The 27045-nt window shown below is 49.4% G+C and overlaps 1 protein-coding gene across 2 annotated transcripts in view; it reads right to left on the bottom strand.

The window, feature by feature from the left end:
- LOC146783428 (glutathione S-transferase theta-1-like) overlaps positions 1 to 27045 on the bottom strand; it is a 195105-nt gene that overhangs the window by 86293 nt on the left and 81767 nt on the right. Inside the window, exon 1 of one of the 2 annotated variants that reach the window (XM_085633003.1) lies at positions 21390 to 22005. The exons of the other annotated variant lie outside the window; for it this stretch is intronic. Coding sequence (XP_085489129.1) covers positions 21390 to 21498 — 109 coding nt within the window. The 5' untranslated portion in view covers positions 21499 to 22005. Of the gene's footprint in view, positions 1 to 21389; positions 22006 to 27045 lie in introns of those variants that run through there. 2 annotated transcript variants of the gene reach the window in all.

Here is a 27045-nt window from a genome sequence, read left to right as displayed (position 1 = left end):
TTGCTGACCCATTTGCTTGTGGTAAGTGGGTGGATGGATGAGGAGAACTGGGGGGGAGGTACGGGATTTGGTTGGGAGGGGTTCTGAGGGGGTGATGAAGGGCGCTCGAAGGATTTTTGTATCTAGTAAGGTAGAGGGCAGGCAGTGGTTTACACAGATAATAGATGAGTAAATTGAGAGTAGCCTCAGTTAATATTTGTCGTTTAAATAACCCTCGGAAGAAGCAAAGTGTGAACGTACACTTCCAATATTTAAAAGCAGATATTGTGTGAATGCAGGAAACCCACATTGAAGGGGTCAGAACACACATGTTGGAGTTTTCGGGTTATCAGAATATATGTAGTACTTCGCAAGAGACCCGCACATGTGGTGTAGCTATCCTTACACGAAAGGGCAGGCTTCGATTCTCTAAAACTAAGGAAGACAGGTATGGTAGATGAGCCATAGCAGAATGCTGTTATACAAGTGGTTCCTTTACATTGTTCTCTATCTATGGGCCTTTTGCGGATGATCCGTCATTACTGGACTGGCTTGGTGGTGAATTAACTGGGTGGTCGCTCCCATTGGTGATTTGTGGGGACTCTAATATAAACATTAAGGGGGCTGGCTTAAAAGCAGGGTTTAATGTTTACCTGGGGCATAAACCTAAGATATTTAGTCTTTGACTCAGCTTGCAACTATTCATGGGTTACATGACGTGTGGGATGAGATGGAGCTAATGGATCCTAGTTATACCTTTTACTCAGTACCTCATCAAGTACATACTCATCTAGATTATTTATTTATATCTAGGGGGTTGTTACAAGCCTGTCGAATATATAAGTACCCATGAGGAATGTCGGATCATAAGCCCTTAGTTTTAGAATTGGATATACAATCTCTTCCATCTTTTATCAGGGGTTGGTCTTTTGAGAGGGCCCTGTTGCTGTATGAGGATTACGTTAATCATATGAAGAGGTGGATCCCAATTTTAATGGCCAAAAATATAGGGAATGCCCCTACCGGTATAATTTGGGATGCTTTTAAAGCGAGGGTGCGTGGGGAAACCTCCAGGTTTAGCTGGACCCGACAGAAAAAGGAGAAGTTACATCTGCAGGAACTCTATCAAGCCTTATCGGTGGCAGAGTTAGGGTTGCTAGAGGCTGTGTCAAGTGGACTAGGGAGTGAAGAGGCCCAGTTGAACGTTGCAATGGCCAAAGCTGCTATAGTAGACGTATCGATAAAGAAAGCTGTGGCTAAGTATACAGCTTGGAAAAACACGCGGGGCACAAATTAGTGTTTCGTGCGAGACAGCAGATGTTCTCTGGCGATATTAAGGAAATCCAAGACCCTGGTCTCAGAATTTTTTTTGATCCAGACGGGATACGGGCAGCCTTTCAGAAATATATGCTGAGGAAGAGGTAGAAGCTGGAGAGATGTGGGCATACCTGGATCAAAATACCTGGCAAGTCCTAAGTGAAGAGGATCGTGAGTTTTTGGAGCAACCCGTTTCAATAGAGGAAGTCACATCTGCCATATCTAACTTAGCATCTGGAAAGGCAGTGGGGGGGCGGATTTCACTCTGGGAGAATTTTATAAAACTTTTGTTACTAGTCTTAAAACGTATATCTTAGAGGTATTTCTGCGAATTCAAAAGAGGGGCCGCCCCCTGATTCATGGGCCTCCGCTAAGATAGTGGTGTTTCCCAAAAAGAGTAAATCTGCATTTGAATTAGGATCTTATTGACGAATTACCTTAATCAATTGTGATACTAAAATCTACGCCAAGGTATTAGCCACAGGCTTATCTGGTATAATAAAGAAGATTGTGTCCCCGGTACAACATGGATTTATCCCTGGAATAGATACAACAGATCATATTTGCCAGGTCATTACCTTATTTGACGTGGCTAAGATCTCGGGAGACCCTATGACTCTAAAGCTCTTGGACACCAAGAAAGTGCTAAATAGGGTCTCCTGGACATATTTGTGGGTGATAAGGGATTGGGGATCCGATTTATCATTTTGATTAAAACATTGAATATTAACCCTATTGCTAAGATTTCCTTAATGGGGGGATTATCCGAGATGGTGGTGATTGAACGGGGCACAAGGCAAGGCTCCCCCCTCTTTTTTCCCCATCACATAGATCCTTTAATTCGGCAAATTAAAGGTAATTCCTTAATTTCACCAATGCCTACAAAGTGGTGGGAAACTAAGATCTTAGCATGTGCAGATGACCAGGCAATAGTTACCCCAGATCCCGTTAGGGCAGTCGAGGAAATTGAACTAGAGGCCAAGCAATTTGGCTGAATCTCTGGGTACCGACTTAATCGGAATAAAACTCAGATAGTCATTAACAGCAATGTGCAATGTGATGACAGGTGGGTGGTGCCGAATGCAGTATATTTGGGGGTTAATATTATGGCAGATACACATAAAATTGTGGAGATAAATTTAGACCCTCTAATTAGTAAAACTAAGGTGGAGCTGCGGCGGTGGAACAATCTTAGACTTAATCAGATTGGTAGGAGCAATTTAGTTAAAATAATGCTTCTATCCAAAATTATATATTTTTCCAGAGCCATACCCCTTGAGGTTAATAATTCTTGGTTTAAGGCTTTGGATAGGATGACTTGGAGATTTTTATGGGCCTATGCCAGACCTCAGAGAGCATTGAAGCTTTTGACCCCCCTCGAGAGAACAGGGGGGTCCCGAATTTTCAGTTGTATTATTGGGCCACGGCATTGCAACATTGTGACTGTTTTGTTTTATGACAAAAGTAAGGAGTATGCCTCAAGTAATGATCCTCCCACATGTTATGAGCTTTTGATAGGAGATGAAGCCAAGGGGTGCCTGCTGTGTCAAGTAGATTTCAGATATTTTAAGAGAGAGGTTCAAGACACTTCTTTGTGCTTTGTTCTTTGACCTAGAAAAGAAAAGAAAGAAAAAAGTAAAGGGCACGTATAAGCTCGTCCATTTAATGCAGGTAGGTACCTGCACATTAGTTTGTGTAAAGTTTTGAAAGTGTTGTGAACTTTATATACCAGGCAGGTGAGACTGATCACCCTGATAAAAGCCCAGGACCATTCAAGGCCATAAGAGTAGGGCTGAAGCATGTTGGTTTTAGGGTCTTAGGACCATCATATCTTCAATACCCTACATTTCTCTTTTTTAATATCCCCAACAACTCCGTCAATAAAGGGATACCCTGGAGTAGTTTGGAGGATTTTTAATCTTTATGCTCCCTGGTCTACTTATCTTAAGTGCTCCATTAACTACAGTCGAGCCCACCCTGGCCTTTAGGAGTCAGGGGGACCCCATGAGGAAGCATGACACTAGAGTGTGTGAGGGTTATATAAAGAAAAGGAACTCTTTTCTTTCCCGTCTTTGAGCAGACGGTGTACCACCTGAAGAGACTAGTGCCTCGTGTGTTAGACATATACAGGGTGGGATACTCTTTGGTTATAGGTAATAAACTGGGAGATCGTATCCCTCCAGCACCCCTTCCGTAAGATGGAAGAGCCTCTCTACCCTCACGACATGAGAAAGGGCTCACCTCCCCTTTCCCATGCCTTATATGTATCAGGAGTACTCCCTGATCCTGCATTTTACCACCTCAGAGGCACACACAGAAGAGTTCTCCCTGCTCCTGCATTCCACCGTCACAGAGGAACATGTGGCAGAGTACTCTCAGCTCCTTCATTCCATCACCACTGAGGAACACATGGAGGAGTGCTCTCTGCTCCTGCATTCCACCACCACAGAGGCACACACGGAAGAGTACCCCCTGCTCCTGCATTCCACCCTCACAGAAGAACACAGGGAGGAGTACTCCCTGATTCTGCATTCTACCACCACAGAGGCACACACGGCAGAGTACTCCCTGCTCCTGCATTCCACCCTCACAGAAGAACACATGGAGGAGTACTCCCTGCTCCTGCATTCCTCCACCACAGAGGCACACGTGGCAGAGTACTCCCTGCATTCCACTGCTACAGAGGCACACATTGCAGAGTACTCCCTCCTCCTGTATTCCACCCCCAACACCACAGAGGCACATTTGGCAGAGTACTCCCTGCTCCTGCATTCCACCGCCACAGAGGCACACATGGCGGAGTTCTTCCTGATCTTGCATTCCACCACCATAGAGGCACACACAGAGGAGTACTCCCTGCTCTTGCATTCCACCACCACAGAGGCACATGTGACAGAGTAATCCCTGCTCCTGCATTCCACCACCACAGAGGCACACGGGCAGAGTACTCTCTGCTCCTGCATTCCACCACCACAGAGGCACATGTGGCAGATTAATCCCTGCTCCTGCATTCCACCACCACAGAGGCACACATAACGGAGTACTCCCTGCTCCTGCATTCAACCGCCACAGAGGCACACATGATGGAGTACTCCCTGCTCCTGCATTCCACCACCTCAGAGGCACACGTGGCAAAGTACTCCCTGCTCCTGCATTCCACCATCGCAGAGGCACACGTGGCAGAGTACTCCCTTCTCCTGCATACCACCACCACAGAGGCACATGTGGCAGAGTACTCCCTGCTCCTGCATTCCACCACCACAGAGGCACACATAACGGAGTACTCCCTGCTCCTGCATTCCACCACCACAGAGGCACACATGGCGGAGTACTCCCTGCTCCTGTATTCCACTGCCACTGAGGCACACATAACGGAGTACTCCCTGCTCCTGCATTCCACCACCACAGAGGCACACATAATGGAGTACTCCCTGCTCCTGCATTTCACAACCACAGAGGCACACGTGGCAAAGTACTCCCTGCTCCTGCATTCCACCATCGCAGAGGCACACGTGGCAGAGTACTCCCTTCTCCTGCATTCCACCACCACAGAGGCACACGTGGCAGAGTAATCCCTGCTCCTGTATTCCACCACAACAGAGGCACATATGGCGGAGTACTCCCTGCTCCTGCATTCCACCGCCACAGAGGCACACATGGCGGAGTACTCCCTGCTCCTGCATTCCACTGCCACAGAGGCACAGATAACGGAGTACTCCCTGCTCCTGCATTCCAACACCACAGAGGCACACGCGGCAAAGTACTCCCTGCTCCTGCATTCCACCATTGCAGAGGCACACGTGGCAGAGTACTCCCTTCTCCTGCATACCACCACCACTGAGGCACATGTGGCAGAGTACTCCCTGCTCCTGCATTCCACCACCACAGAGGCACACGTGGCAGAGTAATCCCTGCTCCTTCATTCCACCACCACAGAGGCACACATAGCGGAGTACTCCCTGCTCCTGCATTCCACCACCACAGAGGCACACGTGGTAAAGTACTCCCTGCTCCTGCATTTCACAACCACAGAGGCACACGTGGCAAAGTACTCCCTGCTCCTGCATTCCACCATCGCAGAGGCACACGTGGCAGAGTACTCCCTTCTCCTGCATTCCACCACCACAGAGGCACACGTGGCAGAGTAATCCCTGCTCCTGTATTCCACCACAACAGAGGCACATATGGCGGAGTACTCCCTGCTCCTGCATTCCACCGCCACAGAGGCACACATTACGGAGTACTCCCTGCTCCTGCATTCCACTGCCACAGAGGCACACATAACGGAGTACTCCCTGCTCCTGCATTCCAACACCACAGAGGCACACGTGGCAAAGTACTCCCTGCTCCTGCATTCCACCATTGCAGAGGCACACGTGGCAGAGTACTCCCTTCTCCTGCATACCACCACCACTGAGGCACATGTGGCAGAGTACTCCCTGCTCCTGCATTCCACCACCACAGAGGCACACGTGGCAGAGTACTCCCTTCTCCTGCATTCCACCACCACAGAGGCACACGTGGCAGAGTAATCCCTGCTCCTGTATTCCACCACAACAGAGGCACATATGGCGGAGTACTCCCTGCTTCTGCATTCCACCGCCACAGAGGCACACATGGCGGAGTACTCCCTGCTCCTGCATTCCACTGCCACAGAGGCACACATAACGGAGTACTCCCTGCTCCTGCATTCCAACACCACAGAGGCACACGTGGCAAAGTACTCCCTGCTCCTGCATTCCACCATTGCAGAGGCACACGTGGCAGAGTACTCCCTTCTCCTGCATACCACCACCACTGAGGCACATGTGGCAGAGTACTCCCTGCTCCTGCATTCCACCACCACAGAGGCACACATGGTCAAGTACTCCCTGCTCCTGCATTCCACCACCACAGAGGCACACGTGGCAGAGTAATCCCTGCATTCCACCCTCACAGAGGAACACATGGCAAAGTACTCTCTGTTCCTATATTCCACCACCACAGAGAAACACATGGAGGAGTGCTCTCTGCTCCTGCATTCCACAACCAGAGAGGCACACACTGCAGAGTACTCCCTGCTCCTGCATTGCACCACCACAGAGGCACACGTGGCAGAGTACTCCCTGCTCCTGCATTCCACCACCACAGAGGCACACATAATGGATTACTCCCTGTTCCTGCATTCCACCACCGCAGAGGCACACGTGGCAGAGTACTCCCTGCTCCTGCATTCCACCACCACAGAGGCACACATAATGGATTACTCCCTGTTCCTGCATTCCACCACCGCAGAGGCACACGTGGCAGAGGACTAGAACATTGCCTGCCCATCGCAGGATGGTCCACCTAACACGAAATTGCTGGCAATGAGCAGTGTCCCTCTTCTGCTACCTCCTGGTGTCAGGCTCCCGGGCATGGGGACCAAAGCGATGGGTGTTTTTCCATCTATACAGTACTTCCCTATCACTATCACCCACCCTGCAGGAGTCTCTGATGAACCCCCAGTTGCACCCTCCTATCCTAGTGATCTCCCCGTTATCACATGGGCAAGTTACCCTAGGGATCAAAGGGCCTTTCCCAAAGCCCTGCACCCCAAGAGACAGCCTTGCATCCCAGATCCATACAGGTGGCCGAGTGAGACAGCCACGCATGTGTGGTGGGTTGGCCAGGGGAAGGGAAGGGATACTCTCAGTGAGAAGTATTTCCTCGCCCATCAGGACTTCGTGCGATGTGATATTTATAAAAATGGAGGGTTCACGCCCTCTATGACAACCTAACTTGGGACCCTGAGTGCCCTCCTTCAAAGCTACAGGAAAAACACAAAAAGCTCTAGCAGAACCAGAACCAGTTTGTGCTGGACCTATTGGTGCTTTAAATGGGCCGGTACTGGGTGTTTCTCAGGGAACATCCCCAATTGGTAAGAGTGGAGAGCAGCAGTTCCTGAGGCATAATGAGGGCCTGCAATACCTCTTGGCCGTGGCAAAAAGCCCACCAGTCACACCCGCAGGACCTAGGCCGCCTTGGGAAGATGTGGTGGACTGCAATTGTCTGCAGAGTCCCCCTATCATGTCCAGCCACCTGCTTGCAGTGAAAACCCTGATTAATCCCAAACTTAGCCCTATACTGTGTTTCCAGAGGCATAGATGAGGCCTCGCATGGGCATATACACCAACCCCTCCTACCGTGACCACAAATCACTGAACACACACCCTGACTAGACACACACACTCTTCTTGTATGTGAACATGTCATCAATCTTTACAAATGCAAACGTACCTACCAGCACCCTCATCACAATAAAAAGGGTTACACAAAACTACCTGATGTCCATTATTTAATGTGCAATAGTGTATGTGCATGGAACCATGAAACAACATTGTCACACCAACATCAAGAGGCATCCTCACGCGGATGCCCATAGAGAACAATAAAGTTGGAATAAGTACGATAGTAATTTTTGATGATGTATAAAGAAAAAGAGTAAAGGGTGGATGGAGATAGGACCAACGAACATGGGATGTGGGGTGATGGGGGTCCATAGCCTGTACACAAAGTAACAAGAGTGCTGTCGAGGTATAGGGGTGGGTCATCGACTTGCAGGGTGTGGGTTTTCCAAATAAACATATTCTGCAAATCAAAGTTCTAAATTAAATGCACAAAACAAAAAAGGAAAATCCAAATTCGTGATTTAAGGCTGAATAGGAATATGAACCCGGCGTAAAGCCCAGGCATGGTGTCTACCAGGACGATGAACACAGCAACCTCCTCGGGCAAGGGATGCTGACAGGCTGTGAGGACAACACACCTTCTGAGGGGGGCGGAGATGGCCGGTGGCACAACAGGTGGGGCGGTTCGGTAGGGGCATTGGGCCAGCCCACAATGAGAGGAGACAGGTCACATCACCCTGGTGGGTGCCCTGTACATCTTGCAGCGCTCCAGATCCTACTACTTTTCAGAAAAAAACTAAAGAATTTCCAGGGCATGCAGAACTGCGATCTGCCCGGCACAACCGGGCCTGGGAAGCCAGTGGCTTGGGAAGGAAGGGAGTGTCCTCTGTGCGGTGGCTGTGCTCACCCATCAGCCATATGTCTCCGTAATCCCCAGCAATCAATAGATGGGCAGTCGCCAGCTGGCGGATGGGGAACGCACATAGGCTGAACCCGGAAATGTGACATACAAACGTGGTGCGTGACCCCCGGCATTGCCACCAGCGCGCACACTGATGTAGTGCCGGCAGTTTTGATTGAGATAATGCTGTGCTCTACGCCTGCGTGGCCGAAGTGCAGCAGTCAGTGTCTCCAAGCACACGAGGGAGGTGGGCTAAGGCAAAGGGACTGCCGTGACACCTGTGGCTCGCCCTTCAGTGACTGGCAGGCTGCTGCACAGGTGCACCCGATACTAGTGATGCAGGTCAGAAACAGTAGCGCAGCCCAGTGCAGGTACTCTGTTTCAGCGTACGTGCTTGTTTCTGAGAACACGTTTCCGAGAAGTGCCGGTACTCTCCTATTCAAAGTATTACGTCTCTCTAGAGAAGTGCAGGTAGGGGCATAACACAGGCCCCCGCAGCCCCCGGTATGGGGGGGGGAGGGTCCCCCCAAGCTCTTGGGGGCCCCCTCAGCACAGCACTTCGGTCAGAGAGCTCCTGATAGAGTCCAGAGGGGGCCCCACACGTACCTTGAAGGGGGCCCCTTCAATATTCGTTACGCCACTGAGTGCAGGCACAGGGGCGGCTCTAGGCTCATGGTGGCCCTGTGCAGGGAGCGCAGGTAGGGGGCCCCAGAAGGGGCGGAGCTCAGGAAGGAGTTTTAATAAAACGTCCAGAAAAGGCGTTAGATGACCAGTAACATGGTAACAGAAAAACGACGTTTACTTTTTGAGTGCTCATCACTTGGATACTTTGTTTTAGAATCTGGGTCTCTGGAGGGACCCCTTTCAACAAGAAAAACACGTTGCGTGTCCGTAAGAGAGTTCGGCCACAAAGTAGGATCCCTCCAATCACATAAATCATATTCAGAATACGGGTCTGTAACATGGTCTTGCTCTTTGGCTTCCTTTTCAATACCAGCATCATCCGTCTGTAAACTCTGAACCTCCTTCAGAATGCCAGATGTTGATGGACCGATGAATGATGTTTCAGTTTCTCTGTCTGTGGGTCTTTTGTAATAATCCTCATCCTGAGTTGGTAATTGCTGCATGTTTGTATCAATTTCAGTCACCTTGTTCATTTTCATTGGTCTGCTCATGAGTATCATTCTGCTCATGGATATCATCATTTTTATGTTCTTCTTTATGGTCGTCAGCGCCTGTTTTACCTAGTGCATCAGCAGTACTCTGGCCAGAGGATTCTCCATCTTTAGGTTTCCCTTGGGTGATAAAGTTCAGGATTGCTCCTTCCTGTGACACTACGAAAGCCTGCTGAGTCACCGTTCTCTTTCGATTCGAATAACCAGATTTGTGTACTCGAATTCTCTTCATTTTGCTTGCAATGCAGCGGGCGAGGCTAGCAGTGGGTAGGGAAAAAAAGAAGACAATCAGCAGTGGCGGCTGCTGAAAGATTTTGATGTGTCATTTTTATTTTCTTGCAAAAACAACAGTTGATCGACAGAATGCAGAACAATGTCATACATTCACCCCAGTACAGAGATCTGGGCCTAAATCCATCGTTTTTTTGCTCACCACACCACCCCAGTTCAGACATGGCCATATGCAAATCAGCCTTGACCCTGTGCCTCATGGGAACAGTCCAGCCCGAACTGCCAAGCCATGTCTTCTCTGGACTACACAATGAAGGACCAGCATACCTTAATGAACGAGTGAATTTCCACCAACCTACCAGGAAAATATGTTCCAGAACCATCTCCCTAGCAGCCACCCAATGCAGCCGCTGATAAAACAGTGGAGGCCGCTACTTCTCCCACCTGGCAGTGAAAACCTGAAAACCCTCCCCCTGCACCTCAGAGCCTCACCATCGCTCCAGCAGTTCAGGAAGGACCACAAGACCTCGCTGTTCAACCAACAAGCAGCATGATCCAGCAGCATGAATCCCACACCGCCTCGAGACCCTTATGTGTGAAGCAGCTGAGCTTTACAAACCCTGACTGATTGATAGTAATTACCCTTCCCACTACATGTATGACACATTATGAGGACTAGCCACATATGGAAGGTTGATTTGAAGAGTGTTATAAAACTATAGGGTAGATCATGTGACTTGGCATACAAGGTCTGTTTTCTCAGTCCACTGAGAACAGTAGAGCCTGGAGAATAGTTCATGATCTATTTGGGAAGTGACCTTAGCAGGAAGAGAGTAAGCTACCTTGAAATCATGGCACACAGAGACCTGGCACACAGAGACCTGTCTCAGTACGTCACTAACTGATCCTGAAGACAGCCTACAGGTAACCAAAGACTCGTCCACTTTACCACATTGTCAAAAGACAAAATACAATATATTTAATTAAGGTTTCTTGTATAGTGCCATATTCCAGCAACCAGTTCTGCTCGCTTTCAGAGCACCTATTAAACAAGGATTAATTACAGTGAGTCCTAAGGCTATGAAAAGGCACTAGAGGTTCACTGAAGCAAAATTAATGTGCAAGGAACATCCAGTCAGGAGACAACTTTCAAGCAGACGTATGAATCACTAGCACAGCGTACCAACGACCCCATGGGCTGTGGCATAAGCAAGGAAAATGGCCCCTTTGGCTGCTGCTCAGGAAGTAAAATATAGCAATTATCAGGGTTCAATGGGCCCCTGAGGGTTTTGGGTCTCAGTACCACTGTACTTGCTGAACCAATGGTAACTATGTCCCTAGTATGGACAGAGAAGGCTGCTTCACCAATTGCAAACTGAGGACTAGTTAAACTAGTTTTCTCTGCTAGTCACATGACAAGCACTGGAATGCAATTAAAGAAATGATCAAGAAGCCAGTCTCCTACCAAGGTCTCTGCAAAAGGGCATTAGGTTGAGTTAACATGGGTAGGCACTGCCATCCTATTCCAGGCGTCCATCCATAGGTGCTTGCATTTCATGTCTGCCTCAACACCATATAAACAGATATAACCAAATGCCAAGTACATTCGAACACTCGATGTTTTAAAAGATTTGTGCAGGCAGATCCACTCATTAGATCACAAGTATCAGCGTCATACTCTGCTTTCATGATTGTTGATAAGTAATTGTAATCATTTTAATGAATCCTTAACATTACGTCTAACACCTCATACCCTGCTTTCCTCTTCCCCCCAATACGACCGTGCCTCCCAAGTTACACCTCCAAAAGTCACCATGCCTCCCCTCAGCCACAAGTAAACACCGCCCCTGCACTCCTGACTCACACTTCCCTCAACATACAGCGCCGATCTGTACCACTCCCTACCCCTGGCGCACGGTGACCACCTCTCCGACCCGCGCCCTCTCAGAGATGAATCGTGAGAGAGAGGCTCTCTCTCACGATTCATCATGCCCTCCCTTCCCATGACCACCAGAATACCTCCAGCTCGCCACCTCACATGGCTTACCTCCACCCAGACCCAAAGCACACACCATCTACAATAACATCCTCACCCAACCTTCCCCACGCCCCCGGCTCCTCACCCCCACGGGCTGGGATACATTCCTAAGCCTGATCTGCCCTCCTCCCCAGGGCTCCCCACACCCTCGTCCAATGGCTCACCTTCCCTCGGGTTCACTCTGCAGTGGCACACGCTGACCTCCTCACTCCCCCTCCCCATGCCCTGACCCTCGGGCTGCTCACCTCGCAGCTGGCACCAAAGGTTGCACACTGGCATGCTATCCTCTGCAAGGCGGCCTTTCTTGCCCAGGGTCTCTAGGCGTGCCGGTGCATGGCCTCGGCCGGTCTCGGTGCTGCTCGCTGCACGCCGGGCACGGGTGCTGCCACCCCTCCTGCCGCCAGTGATGCGTGGCGCTTCTGTAACCCCTTCGCTGCAGGACTCGCGGGCACTGCGCATGCGCGCGCATGCGAGCCTCCGGAGGTGCCAGATCTGGACTATTAAAACAAGCTCGATTCTCCTGGAAAAAAAGTTCTAAACAAGCACAAGACCTACCAGAAGAGCCCGAAACAAGGCCGACCCCACACAAAGACGAGACTGGGTTAGCAAGGAAAAGAGTATAAGAACAACCATTCAGCGTGCATCACATTGGATTTAGCACGCCTCAGTCGTTCATGCGCCAAATCCCTGCCAGGGGCCGCCACGAATATGTATTGTATCCGATTCCTCGTGGTGGCCCCTGGGGGGTTTGGTGGCCCTGTGCATGTGCACAGCTTGCACATGCCTAAGGCCGCCCCTGGCAGGCACTCCCCCTCTCAAAATAGAAAAGTGTCGGTACTCAGTAGCCGGACAGTACCGGCCCATTCAAAGCAGTGGTGCAGCCAGTATTTTGAGATGGGCAGGTATGGCATGGGAGTGTGCTGCGGTGGACGCTGGGCCCTGCTACCTTTCTACAAACACATCCGGGGTCACGTCTGGAGGCAGGCGGTATCCACACTACGTCCTCCTGGCACTCTGCTACCCCAGAGCTTCTTAACCCGTGGTCCGCGGACCCTCGGGGGTCCGCAACGCTCACTCAGGGTCCGCGACACTTTAGGAAACTAAATAATATTGGCAGATTAATAAAGTGTATACAAATAAAGAAGCAAGGGTAAAACAGAAACAATAAAAAGTTATGAAATGTGAAGGAATTTGAGATTGAAGTCTGAAAATGAAGTTGATATCCATGGCTTGATTCGTGGGGGCGGCACAAGTACAGAACACAGAACCTAGTATGGACGATAGGCGAGCCGTGACTTCAAGTGAAATGCTGACAAAAAAGAGAGCATGCATTAGGAGCAAAAACACACAGTAATAAGCCAAGTCTAGCATATCATGTCATCTTTTAGAAAAAAAATCCTAATTTAGAAAAGCTCCAATTTTACTATAAAAATTTCATTTCGATTTTTCTATACTGGTAAAATATTTCAGCATTTGTGAATTTGTTTAAGATGTAAGCCTGATCCATATTTTTGTGTATTGTTTTGAGGTTCAAATCATAGAGATTCCTTTGGCTCATATCCTTGGTTTCCCGTGATGATGCAGTGGGGGTCTCTGAATGTGAATAATGATTCAGTGGGGGTCCACAGCTGTCAAAAGGTTAAGAACTGCTGTTCTATACCATCTCTCTCCTCCTTGAGTAGTGCTGAAGCTGAGAGGCAGTGCAACAAACACTGATAACTAATGTGTTGAAAAGTTGTTCCTCTGGCTGACATACTTATGGTGCACATCTGTGTGCGATTAATTGGTTTTATGGGGAACGACTGGGGAGAGTTGTGACTGGTTGGTAGTTTGATAAGGAGTAGCTGAGGTGGGTTGTGATTGGTTTGTAGTTTGATCAGGAGTAGCTGAGGAGGGTTGTGATTTGTTGGTAGTTTGATCAAGAGTAGCTGAGGAGGGTTGTGATTGGTTGGTAGTTTGATCAGGAGCAGCTGAGGAGGGTTGTGATTGGTTGGTAGTTTGATCAGTAGTAGCTGGGGTGGATTGTGATTTGTTGGTAGTTTGATCAGGTGTAGCTGAGGAGGGTTGTGATTGGTTGGTAGTTTGATAAGGAGTAGCTGAGGTGGGTTGTGATTTGTTGGTAGTTTGATCAAGAGTAGCTGAGGAGGGTTGTGATTGGTTGGTAGTTTGATCAGGAACAGCTGAGGAGGGTTGTGATTGGTTGGTAGTTTGATCAGGAGTAGCTGGGGTGGATTGTGATTTGTTGGTAGTTTGATCAGGTGTAGCTGAGGAGGGTTGTGATTGGTTGGTAGTTTGATCAGGAGTAGCTGGGGTGGATTGTGATTTGTTGGTAGTTTGATCAGGTGTAGCTGAGGATGGTTGTGATTGGTTGGTAGTTTGATAAGGAGTAACTGAGGTGGGTTGTGATTTGTTGGTAGTTTGATCAAGAGTAGCTGAGGAGGGTTGTGATTGGTTGGTAGTTTGATCAGGAGCAGCTGAGGAGGGTTGTGATTGGTTGGTAGTTTGATCAGGAGTAGCTGGGGTGGATTGTGATTTGTTGGTAGTTTGATCAGGTGTAGCTGAGGATGGTTGTGATTGGTTGGTAGTTTGATAAGGAGTAACTGAGGTGGGTTGTGATTTGTTGGTAGTTTGATCAAGAGTAGCCGAGGAGGGTTGTGATTGGTTGGTAGTTTGATCAGGAGCAGCTGAGGAGGGTTGTGATTGGTTGGTAGTTTGATCAGGAGTAGCTGAGGTGGGTTGTGATTTGTTGGTAGTTTGATCAAGAGTAGCTGGGGTGGATTGTGATTTGTTGGTAGTTTGATCAGGTGTAGCTGAGGAGGGTTATGATTGGTTGGTAGTTTGATAAGGAGTAGCTGAGGTGGGTTGTGATTTGTTGGTAGTTTGATCAAGAGTAGCCGAGGAGGGTTGTGATTGGTTGGTAGTTTGATCAGGAGCAGCTGAGGAGGGTTGTGATTGGTTGGTAGTTTGATCAGGAGTAGCTGAGGTGGGTTGTGATTTGTTGGTAGTTTGATCAAGAGTAGCTGGGGTGGATTGTGATTTGTTGGTAGTTTGATCAGGTGTAGCTGAGGAGGGTTATGATTGGTTGGTAGTTTGATAAGGAGTAGCTGAGGTGGGTTGTGATTTGTTGGTAGTTTGATCAAGAGTAGCCGAGGAGGGTTGTGATTGGTTGGTAGTTTGATCAGGAGCAGCTGAGGAGGGTTGTGATTGGTTGGTAGTTTGATCAGGAGTAGCTGGGGTGGATTGTGATTTGTGAGTGGCTTGATAAGAAGTAGCTGGGAAGGGACGTGGTGCATAATTGTCAGCTGTCTCCGCCGACCCTCCCCAGGTCTGGTAGGTTGATAGGTGTGTAAATAGTTTCAAGTATGCATTTTCTTTTGGATTTCTGCTGATTATCGCCAAGTGGACAGCTACCTGCATCTATTTTGAATGATGTACATATCATATGCTTCCAGTGTGTATTTTCATGCTTCTATTTCAAATATTTTTTTACTAACTTGCTTATGTCTGTGGATCTTGTTATGGTGCCAACTCTAGGTCTGTGGCTGTTGCCACACTTTTGTTTCCTTTGTCCTGGTAGTGTTATTCTTTGTCCCCATTGTTTTCTCTGTATATGCATTGTAATTCCAATGGTGCCTGTTGTGTGGTGCATGGCTTATTTCAAGGCTGGGTGAATGTAGCTTTGAGAATGGATGGCGCGTAATGCTACATGAGTGGGCTTCGTAACTTGAGCTTCACTTATGCTTCTGTAGGTGTGTATGGATTTGATAAGGCTTCCTGCACCCCTCCCTGGTTTTCTCCTTGCCTTACTGACTTTGGAAGAGACTGTCCCCAATTTAGAAGCCTTCCTTTTTGTATGTGGATCTTTAAAAAGTGAAAATATATTTCTTAGTGGGCCTTTGTCAATTGCTATGACGTGCGCTGTGAACATACCCTTATTGCGTTATACCGCATGCTTGCAAATGGCTTTGTGACATGTTCCACGGTCTTGGTTTCCTGTATCTATAATACAAGGTAGAACACTGCAGGTAACAGGAAGAAAATGTAAAGAAGTGCACTGTATTAGCTGTGACCATCTGATATATTTGGAAACATGAGCTACACTGTGTGACAGAGGAAATAGGTGGTTCTGAACCTCCGCATGTCCCTAATTCAGCCGTCACATCTCCTTGAAATGGATAGTGAGTGCGAAGGTGTATAAGATGCAAGCATGGGATCACAGGTTGTATTAGATATGGACTTCCTTGTAATGTAATGTAAGGTGGATTTGTAGAGCACTGCTTGTCACCCTTCAGGGTATCCAGGCATCTTCTTATTTAAATTATATTTACTTAGTAAGATAGAAACCTAGAATAGAATTTTTAATGAATGAGAGGCTCAAACTAATTATGGATTAAAGATCTGTAGGACATCTATGCAGCACGGATAGCATTGCAGTATGAGAGCCTTTGTCATGAAGCATTTTACCCCCACACATTCTCTACTTCCTTTACTTATATTAGAATAGACCAATGTAATGTAAAAATTAGAAGGACCACTAAGAACATAGGAAAAGAACCTCAGATTTTCATAACCACAATTTCAACCCCTGCATGTATGTGTGTGTTTTAGGAATGCTTTGTTTGTCTTCACTACACAAACTCTGAGTTACAATTAAGGCATATTTCTTTGAATGAGGGGACCAGTGTGGTGCTGGCAGGTTTGGTGGTTATTACATTGCATGTGGCGTTTATTGCAAGAACCTGCTACTCACAGTTGCAGTGGTTAGAGACCGATGGTCTGAAGCAATGGATGCAAAATTTGCAGCCATGCATCGGCCTTCTTCTAAGAAATTATCTGGTCATGTGAAGTAAAGCCAAGGTCCCTGGTGCCTGCCCTCAATAGAATGCCAGGCTTGAAGGCTAGACTTGAGGTTGTGCCACACTCAGACAGACTCAAGTGGGCCCATGCCTGCCTCCACCTCTGCCCTTGTAGGTCTATATCAGACCCACCCAGGCAGATCCACACTAGGTTTTTCCATGTCAGAGGTCTGTCCATATCTGTGCTTTCTAGATCTGACCATGGTGGTCCAAGTTGGATTTTGCTAGCCATTTCTATCCACATAGGACTCTGCCAATCTTGAAGTTTCACCAAGTCCAGAGATCATGAGAGCTCTCCAGACCAAAGTTCTCTCTCCCTATGTCCATGAAAGGTCTCCACGCTGATCACCTGTCGACAATGCTGGGTTCAACCGAGCCTGTCCATGTTTATCTATGCTAGATCGATGGTCTTCCCAAGTAGGACCAAAACGTTGTTCTTCTATTGTGAGGTTTGACGGAGCTCTCCAGAAATGAAGATTTGTGAAGATATTCACCTAACAATTGTTGCCTCACCTACGGTCTCTTTGATTTGTCTTGCTCACCCTAGGATATCTGCGCCCCTTTGAGTACTGCCCGATCAACATGCTCTTATTTCTCAAGTCATCATCTTGATTTCTGTCTTCCCGATCCCCCTCAGCCCTGTCCTCCAGATCTGCATCCCAATCCTGGCGGTGACCTTCTTGAACCCCGTCCCATGTGATCTTCCTTACTCCTGTCCTGGGGTCAATCTACGTGTTCCCTATGTGATCTAAGGTTAGCAGATCTCCTTGGTCTATGTCCCCAATGGGATTGCCTTTAATCCTGCCCCGCACAAAGGGATGTTTTTGCACCATTCCCCATGAAATGTCCATTATCACTTCCCCACGGTGATCTCATTCTTCCCTGATGCCAGGTGGTGATCTTGATCCAAGCGCCACTTGATTATCTCCTCGACCCTTCCATTCCCACTGCATCCCTGTAAACCATTTTCCCATGTGACCTCAACTTCCCTTGTGATCACTTTGATCTCTACCCCATTAGGATCTTCTTGATCCTTTTCCCATTGCAAGCTCCTAGATTTGTGTTCCATGTGATCTCCTTGATCCATGCCCCCAATGATGATCTGCACTGCCCCATGTGATGATCTTGATCACTTCCTGTGATCTGCTAGAACACAGATGACCACGTTGACCATCTGATCACATCAAGTGACCTCTTAGATTCGTCCATGTGATCTTCTTGCACTCTGTCTTCCTTCTTCCTTCTAGAGCCATGGAACTCCTGAACTCTGTAATTTTTGCTTCGAACAGCGGATTCTCATGGAGAGCAAAGAATCTGCCTGACCCAGAAGGACGTGCAAACCCCGCCTGTAAGGATGTTCATGAAGGCATGGAGTCTCGCCTGGACCCCCAGTGTCTGTGGTCAGCTGGCAACGTCCACTTCTCTGCCATTCAAGGTTGTGCTGGGACTGCACTACCAGCTGACCCTCTCCTGGCTTTTACACAAGCCCGCATCCCCTTATCTTCAGCCATTGATGGACAAAAGGAGTTTTCACTTTCACCCTTGGTTATATCACCCCTATTTTTATAACCATTTGGACTATCTGTTTATCAGGTACAGTTAAGTGTCATTGCTGTTCAAGGGTGTGTGTGGTAGGACCATGACTGTCGATTGAAAGTCCACATTTCTCTAGTTGACAGTGGGAACCAGTGAGTGTCCCAGGTCCCACGGGTGCAGGCAACGCCTGATGCCTTGACCGTCACTAGCGGTTTATGGACTATAGTCCCCTAAACTTTGTTTGTCCTAGTTCACCTCGGACTCTGGGACCTGTTAGAGCTGTTTCTGGGCCCTCCTGAACTGTGACTATTACCCTGTCAATAACCAGTGGATCCCCTGATGTAATTAAATGTACACTGAGCATGGTTTGTCCATGGACATAAAATATGGTCACTCCTCTTTGGTGTAGTTTGTGTGTGTTGGGAATCCCCGTTCACTCTTGGGTGGTGAGGTTTTGAGGTTCTTATCAAATTCTCATTTCCTTGGTCGCACACCCGCTTGTTCGTGACTGTCCAACCCTTTCCAAACTGGGGGATTCTGCGCAGCCAGAACAAGGGGCAGGTATACACCAGGTTTCTAACACTCCATCCACCACCTTTGGGAACAGTCTGTAGTTAAGATCTGATGCTCAAAGGTGCCCAGTGATTGCAGGAGAGCCGTGATCCTTTAGCCCACAGGATGACATTGTCCCACAGACTCCCATGCTACTGTAGGGATTTTGCCGAAGAGCACAAGCGATATTACATTTGAAGTCATATACTGGCCCCCGAAAGTGCAAGGCCCTTCTGTTTCATTGTTTGTTATTTTATTTCCCTTACCCTACCCCCTCCAATTGTATGAAGGCTTTCTTAAAAGTGATAGCTGTGAGTGGACATGCTTGCAGTCATACTGCTGCAGACCACCTCCTGAATGAAGGAGGCCTTCATTTGTAGATTCAGGTGTATCGTGGAAGCACCTTGGTGGTACCCAGTTGAAGCACAGTAATGAGTGCCTGACCCCCTAGGGCACCAGCTGTAAAGGGCAGTACCAGCCAGGGATGCTTCAGAGGAAGCAGAGAAAGGACCTAACACCCTCGTTCTCTATTCTTTGGGGTTGTGTCCACCAAAATACCCATGGTGGGTGAGACTTTCCAGCTTCTCCGTTGATGGGCATTGTGATCTTGGGCCTGCTAAAAAACACTTGAAAACCCCGGACACTGAAAACCCGCAAAAGGTACACTCCTTTCATCCATGGTTTCCACCTACTTGCACATCTCGTCTGTCTGTTGTGTGCTGTAGTTTTCTTTTGTCTTTTCCTAAGTGTGTGCGTGCTCTTGTCTGTGAGACGTAAGATATCTTCACAAAAACCACCTCAAGCTAAACATTCTAAAAACTGAATTCCTCCTAATCGCCCCACCCAACCAGTCACCTGTCATTGAGGAATGGCTGAAGCAACTAACAGCCCTCAACTGCGTGCCACAAGTTATTGATTCAGCAAAATCACTGGGAATAACTTTTGACAAGAACCTTAACATGCAGAAACACGTCAGTGCGGCCACCAAAGGAGCACACCTTCAAATGAACATCTTAAGAAAACTAAAACCCTTCCTCTCCTCTAACAATTTCAGCTCTGCAGTGCAAGCCCTGGTGATTCCCAGATTGGCCTAGGGAAGCGCAACCCTCTCTCTTAACTCTGGATCAAAACGAAACAACAACATCACCCCTGAGTTGAAAGCTCCAATGCCCTGTCTACCTTGCGAAGCAAGAATTCAGCTAAAAATTGCCTGCATGACCCATAAAGCCCGACTGCAACACCCCGAGATACCGCGCTCAGAAGCTGGATCTGTCTGACGGCTGCAGATCCTCCAGAAGCTCGAGCACATTACTGCTGAGACCACAGAGATTCCCAGAAAAGAAAACCTACAACCACGCTTTCTCAGGTATCGCTCAAAGAACTTGGAATGCCTTGTCCCCTGAAATCATACAAAATCCTTCAACAGCAGCTTTCAAGAAAGAATTTAAAGTACTACTTATGAACACGTTTCTGCCCTAGATCCGAGGATCTCCTCTCTTCGGATCGTTCACGACGTGTCAATTGCGCTCATGACTGTTGCTCTCCTTTCATGTTATTGTATTTGATCTATTGTTCCTGAGATTGTTTCGTACCCTCCCTCATCAGGGGTGATGCCTTATCCTTTGTTTTCGACTTTTGATACTATTGTTTCTATTTGTCTCTGAACTATTGTAAAGCGCTCTGATACCGGCAAGGGTCATGTTCGCACTGTATAAAACTTTCTAAATAAATACATCCAGGTGGCCTCTCTGATCCCTTCTAGGTGGTCATGTTGATCTCTGCTCCCACATGTGACCTTCCAGATCCCTGCCCCACTTGATCTCCTTGATCCCTCTTGGAATAGTTAGAAAAAGGAAAAAATAATTGCCCGTGCCTCATCTGCAGAATGCGTGACTGGTGCACCTGGGCTTAAATCCCAGCTTCCCAACTTGGTCAAAATGTGTGATTCTGGGAAAATCATGAACCTTAACTGTGACTTATTGAAAGCAAATATGGGAATGCATACCTGAATCAATTCAGACTTTGCACTATAAGCACATTTTGATACACACATGCTTTAACATTCTATTGTTCTCGACTAATTGCCTAGCACACATCAACTCTCTCTTAGTTCGCGAATGGCTTCGCCATCCCATTACATCATACATCATTATAATATTGACATTTAACAATTATAACCTGTACTAAAAGTTTCTGATTAAATAATGTAATCGAACATTAGAATGTTGAGAGCTCCATTGAGACAGCCAAGTAATGGCCAGTGGAAGCCGGGATCGCCAACATTCCAACGTGTGTCTTCCTGTCTCTCCCTTTTTAATTCAGAATGTTCTACCCTCAGTGGGTGGAATGTTCTAATGGCTTCAGAGCCCTTCTGCCTCGTGCCATATGGGATGTTAAAGGCTCTCGAACCTCGTTTTAGGTCCTCACCTGCAGCAAGGGCCTTTAACAACCGGTATAGCCCTCGGCGGCGGGCTATGTGTCTATATTAGCCTGAGACAGGTGTACACGAATCGACTTTTAATTACTATTCTGATCGCGGTGTCTGGTGATCGATTCCCAGCAGGTCTTCCGGTAGCTCGGTTGGTACCCACGCCCTGGCCAGACGCTCCCTCGAGTGATGTCCCTCGCCCTCCCTGACCCACCGGCCGGCCTCACCTTTGACCAGCTTCACCTCCCGAAGCTCGAAGTCCATGTTGTTCGCCTTGGCGAAGAGGTAGACGGCGCGGCAGGGCTGGGACGTCAGGTCCAAGTACAGCTGCAGCATCCTGGCGAGGGAAGAACTCCTGAGCGGAGAGGAGAGGAGCTAGGGGGAGCGTGTGCGTGTGTGTGGGGGGTGGGGAGAGGGCGACCCTGTGGAGGAAGAGAAGCGACCCCCGTGCGGCGAGAGAAGCCGGTAAAGGATGGATAGCACAGAGAAGGAGAGGAGAGAACCCCTGGGGGAGAGGGGCTACACGGGGAGGGATAGAAGAGAGTAGAAAAGGGTGGAGACAAGAGGAGAGGTGATAACAGCCCCGTGGAGAGATGCGAGATGCCTGAGGGAGAAAGAGGTGGCCAGAGTCTGGGCGAGGAGAGAACGGCAGGAGACCAGAGCCGGGAGACCCCCGCGGAGCAGAGTGCAGTGTTGTGTGGGAGCACACCCTCACACATACACCTCCAGAGCAGAGTGAGGTGTGAGGCAGGGAAGCTGACAATGGAGCCCTCGTCGAGGCCACGCCCCCGCATGCATCGCTTGCACACGCGGATGTATTTCATGCCCATCCACACTTCCTCCTCTGCCCCGCCCATCAGTCATGACTACTTTCAGTTTGTTATCTCACACCTGACCACTGACTGCAGTGCTTGACACTCCATCAGCAGGGAGTAACCCAGCGCTGCACCCTGCCCTGGCACTGCTGTCTGCACCACTGCACCGAACGCGGCACTTCATCCCACGCGACTGCACACTTCGCCCAACGCTGCATCGGCCCCCGGCAATGTCACTTCTCTCCAAACACAGCCCTACGTCCACTAAGACTGAAACCTTGACACAGCACTCGAGCTGTGCCCGTGCAATGCCATCCTCTAAACACTGCACTCCCAGAACGGCACCCCTCACCCAGCACTGTGTCTGCCTATTAACGGTACCACTGCACCCTTGAACTAGCGCTGCATCTTGTCCCTAGCAATACCGCTATCTCTCAACACTGCACTCCCGCAGGACTGCACCCTTAGCACAGCACTGCGCCTGACCCCTAGCATTGCCTCTCACCTCTCACCACTGCACATCCTCGTGAACAGCACCCTTGACCGAGCGCTGCAGCGGTTCCCCACAATGACACCGCACTGCATACTCCCAAAACTGCACATTTCATCCTGAACTGCACCTATGCCCCAGCAATGCCACCGTCTTCTCAACACTGCACACTCCTCAAAACTGCACTCTTGATCCGGAACTGCACCTGTGCCCCAGCAACGTAGTGCCTACTCAACACTGCACATCCCCCAGAACTGCACCCGGGACTGCAGAGGCCCCCCAGCAATGGGATTCTACCCTCAAAACTGCACACTTGACCCAGTGCTGCAAATGTTCCCCTGCAACGCCACCCCTAGCACTGCATGTCCCCCAGAACTGCACACGTATCTCCCCAGAACTGCACACGCATCCCAGCATTGCAGCGGTTCCCTAGCAATAACACCCCTCTCAAAACCGCACATCCTCCTGAACTGCACCCTTAACTCAGCCCCTAGCAATGCAGGGCCTTCTCAATACTGCGCACCCCTCAAAATGCACACTTGACCCAACACTCACCTGTTCCCTTTTAATGCCACCCTCCTCTAGACTCTGCACACCCCTCAAATCTGTACACTTGACCTACCACTGCAGATGTCCCAAGCACTGCCACCCTCTAACACTGCACATCCTCGTAAATAACACCCTTGACCCGGCACTGCAGAGGTCTCCCAGCACTGCCACCCCCTCAACACTGCACATCCCCCAGAACTGCACCCTTGACCCAGCACTGCCGCGGACTCCCAGCACTGCCACCCTCTCTACAATCCACATCCCCCAGAACTGCACCCTTGACCCGGCACATCCGCGGACTCCCAGCACTGCCACCCTCTCTACAATCCACATCCCCCAGAACTGCACCCTTGACCCGGCACTGCCGCGGACTCCCAGCACTGCCACTCCCTCAATACTGCACATCCCCCAGAACAGCACCCTTGACCCGGCACTGCCACCTTCTCAACACTGCACATCCCCCAGAACAGCACCCTTGACCCGGCACTGCCGCGGACTCCCAGCACTGCCACTCCCTCAATACTGCACATCCCCCAGAACAGCACCCTTGACCCGGCACTGCCACCTTCTCAACACTGCACATCCCCCAGAACAGCACCCTTGACCCGGCACTGCCACCCTCTCACCACTGCACATCCCCCAGAACAGCACCCTCATCCCAGCACTGCAACTGTCCACCAGCACTGCCCTCCAACACTTCACATCTCCCAGACCTGCACACTTACCCATCACTGCAACTGTCCACCAGCACTGCCCCCAACACTGCACATCCCCAGAACTGCACCCTTATCCCAGCACTGCACCTGTCCACCAGCACTGCCCCCAACACTTCACATCTCCCTGAACTGCGCCCTTATCCCAGCACTGCAACTGTCCACCAGCACTGCCCCCCAACACTGCACATCCCCAGAACCGCAGACTTGATCTTGCACTGCATCTAATCCACAGCAATGCCACACCCACCAAAACTGCACACTTGACCCTGCACTGCAACTGTACAACAGCACTGCCTCCCTCCAACATATTCCCCAGAACTGCACAAGTGACCCAGGATTGCAGCCTGACACTGGAGGTTCATGTAAATAGGATCAATTAATTACATTTTACCCTCGGTCCAGCAATAAACATTACGTTTTTAAGGCGTTTTCATAGTCCGTGTTTCATGCACTGCCTTTTTTTGGTGACAAATGCAGATATATATTGTCGCTGTCTTCACTGCTAACTTGATACAAAGTTTTCTTCAGTTTTACTTCAAAACTTCTGTTTCCCTGCAGAATGCGGGAAGTGGGCGGGCCCGGCTGACGGAGCAGTGTGGTTGGGTAAACCTCAGCACCACCCGGAAAGAGTTTGAATCTCTGTCCACTGCTCTTTGCAGACGGCTACGATGGCTAGACCGCCTGCATGCAGTGGAGATTTTGGGCCAAATGTATCATTATTTCACGCAACGCAGCAAGACACCACTCGGCGCTGCACTGCACGATAGGGATACTGCAGGAATGCACCATATCTGTCACAATATGGCGCATTGCTGCCCTCTGCCTGCACTATTGCACAAACTGCTGCCTAGCGCCAACGCAGGTGCCCCTTTGCCATGGTGCAAGAGTAGTGCATGCGTTACAGGCAGGCAAGTGGCGGCTCCTTTGCACTGGCGGAGGAGCATCGCCCACTGCCTGGATCAGAGCCAGAAAATGAAAAACAAAACATTGTCCGTATATCATTCTATTTTGCATTTGCTGGCTCTGAACCAGCGCTGTAGGGAGGGGCGGGGCCGAGGCATGGGAGGGGTGCTATGTGCACCCCATTCCCTAAGTGGTGATGTGTGTTTGGCCTGAACGAGACCGCAACACTGGCGACGAGGGTGGTGCAAAATTAACACCCCGCGTACCCGGTGAGAACACCGTAGAGCCGACTTCGATGCTTCACGCTAGGGAGCCATCGCGCTGCTGGCAGCCCTACCTGTCTGCTGCCGGAGTGAATCCCTGCATCTGGACATCCCACACTCTGCCTGCTGTGACTTGAGGCCCACATCGGTCTGCCGTCCTGCTGAGCAGAAGAACATCGGCGGAGAGAGACAGCTACAGCTGCCTGCCTACGCTGCCCTCCGTGCCCACGCACAAACGTGTTTAGTTCCCTGTTGGCTATACGACTCCGCGAGCCAGCAAAGTGCTGCGGCCCCGCCCGGGACACCGCACACCTGCACACCGGTCTCCGCTCTGGCCCAGGATCCCAGCAGCTGAGAAGGGCAACTGTCTGCCTCACTCGAGGCCCAGCACAGCCTCTGACACGAGGGCACATAAGCAGAAGCCCAGGACACCACTGCACACATGCTTGAAGAGCCCAAAGGCAAAGACAGTCATTGAAGGTCCTCTACAGCCAGATATTTAAGGTCCCAAAGGAAAGGTCAACTCAGAAAAAAACCCAATAATAAATAAAAAACACAAACCAACAGCCACTACATCAAAGTGTGTTTTTTACAGCTCCAACAAAGGGGACAGGACCATATTAGGAAAACGACTGACGCAGCGGCGCAAGCAGCGCCACCACTGCAACCGGCACAACTAGGCCCACAGGCTGGCCTACAGCACATCCAGGCCAACACACAGCACACCCAGATCAATGCGTTGTCACCCTTCAGCGAACTGATCGACCCGCCCACAGCGTCTCCAAGATGGAGAATATGGATCAGCCACTTAAACAACTATTTCACCTCAACGCGCGAGTCCGAGGGCACCATGAAAAGGTACCTACTGCTGCATTTTGCAGGTGAGGAGATATACAAATTATTTGCACACCTGCCTAATACCGGAGCCGCAAATTATTATGACGCTGCTGTCAGGGCCCTAAATGAGCATTTCGATCCTCAGTTGAACCCTTATTATGAGAGATTCAAACTGCGCCAGGCACGGCAAAGAGAAGGCAAGTCCATCGATACATTCCATGCACGACTGGGGGAGCTGGCCAGCACTTGCATTGACGACGACCAGAATAAGGAAGAGAGGGCACAAGTCATACAGGGATGCCGTAATAAGACCCTTCAAACCCTCATCCTTCATCAGCTCGGAATCTCGCTGGAGGACATCCTCAAATGGCAAGATCGCATGATTTGTCCGACACAAGGGTGACAGAAATGGATATGGCCATCACCTAACAGGCGGAGAAGTCCACGACCATTAAAACAGAACGTGCGGACGCACTCCGAATGTCAAACAAAGGTAACCGAGGACGTTGACCAGCAAAGAACTCAGCAGGTTCATGTTGCGGATACTGCGTAAGGGAGGAACACCCACAGGAGGAATGCCCAGCTCAAGGAAGGACATGCTCAAAATGTGGCACCCACAACCACAATCGCGTGCAGAGGTGGTCCGAGGAGTAGAGGAGCATGAGAAAGGAGACCACCCTCGAAGGCAGTTAGGCAACTGCCACTAGAAGATCATGACAAGATGAAAACAGCAAGGACCTTGTCAGGGCAACAGTATATAGAAGACCCATCCATGGAGGATGAAGGTGAATGGTACCTCATTTCTTTTGCCAGCAACCTAAAACAGAGATGCCCACAACCCTCGTGCGTCATAGACATTGCCGTGTCCAGAGTCACTGCATTAATCGACACAGGGGCATCCGTGAATGTTATGAGGAGTCATAAGTACAAGCAGCTCCACCCAAAACCTGTGCTGGTCCTGTCACATGTCAAGATCCTTACCTATGGTAGCAAACGCCTGTCCCTTAAAGGCAAGATAACTGTGCCAGTAAGGTCAGAAGGTCAAGAAGTTACGACAACATTCCACATAGTAGACCGAGAAGCTGACACGCTGGTGGGTAGCCACATGGCCGTAGATCTCGGCCTCATCACGTTTGCCCGAGCTGTCAAGGCACTGCAGACAGAAGATGTCCTAGAGCTGTTCCCTCAACTTTTCAAGGGTATAGGGTGCATTAAGAGGCCGCCTATCAAATTGCACATTGACAAGGCAGTGAAACTAACAGCATTGCATTACAGATGCATACCATTTCACCTACAGCCACTCGTTGAAC

Source organism: Triturus cristatus, chromosome 11 (assembly GCF_964204655.1).
Source record: "Triturus cristatus chromosome 11, aTriCri1.1, whole genome shotgun sequence".
Classification (NCBI taxonomy): Eukaryota; Metazoa; Chordata; class Amphibia; order Caudata; family Salamandridae; genus Triturus; species Triturus cristatus.
The sequence above is the reverse complement of the archived record's forward strand: the minus strand, read 5'-3'. Positions and strand labels throughout refer to the sequence as shown.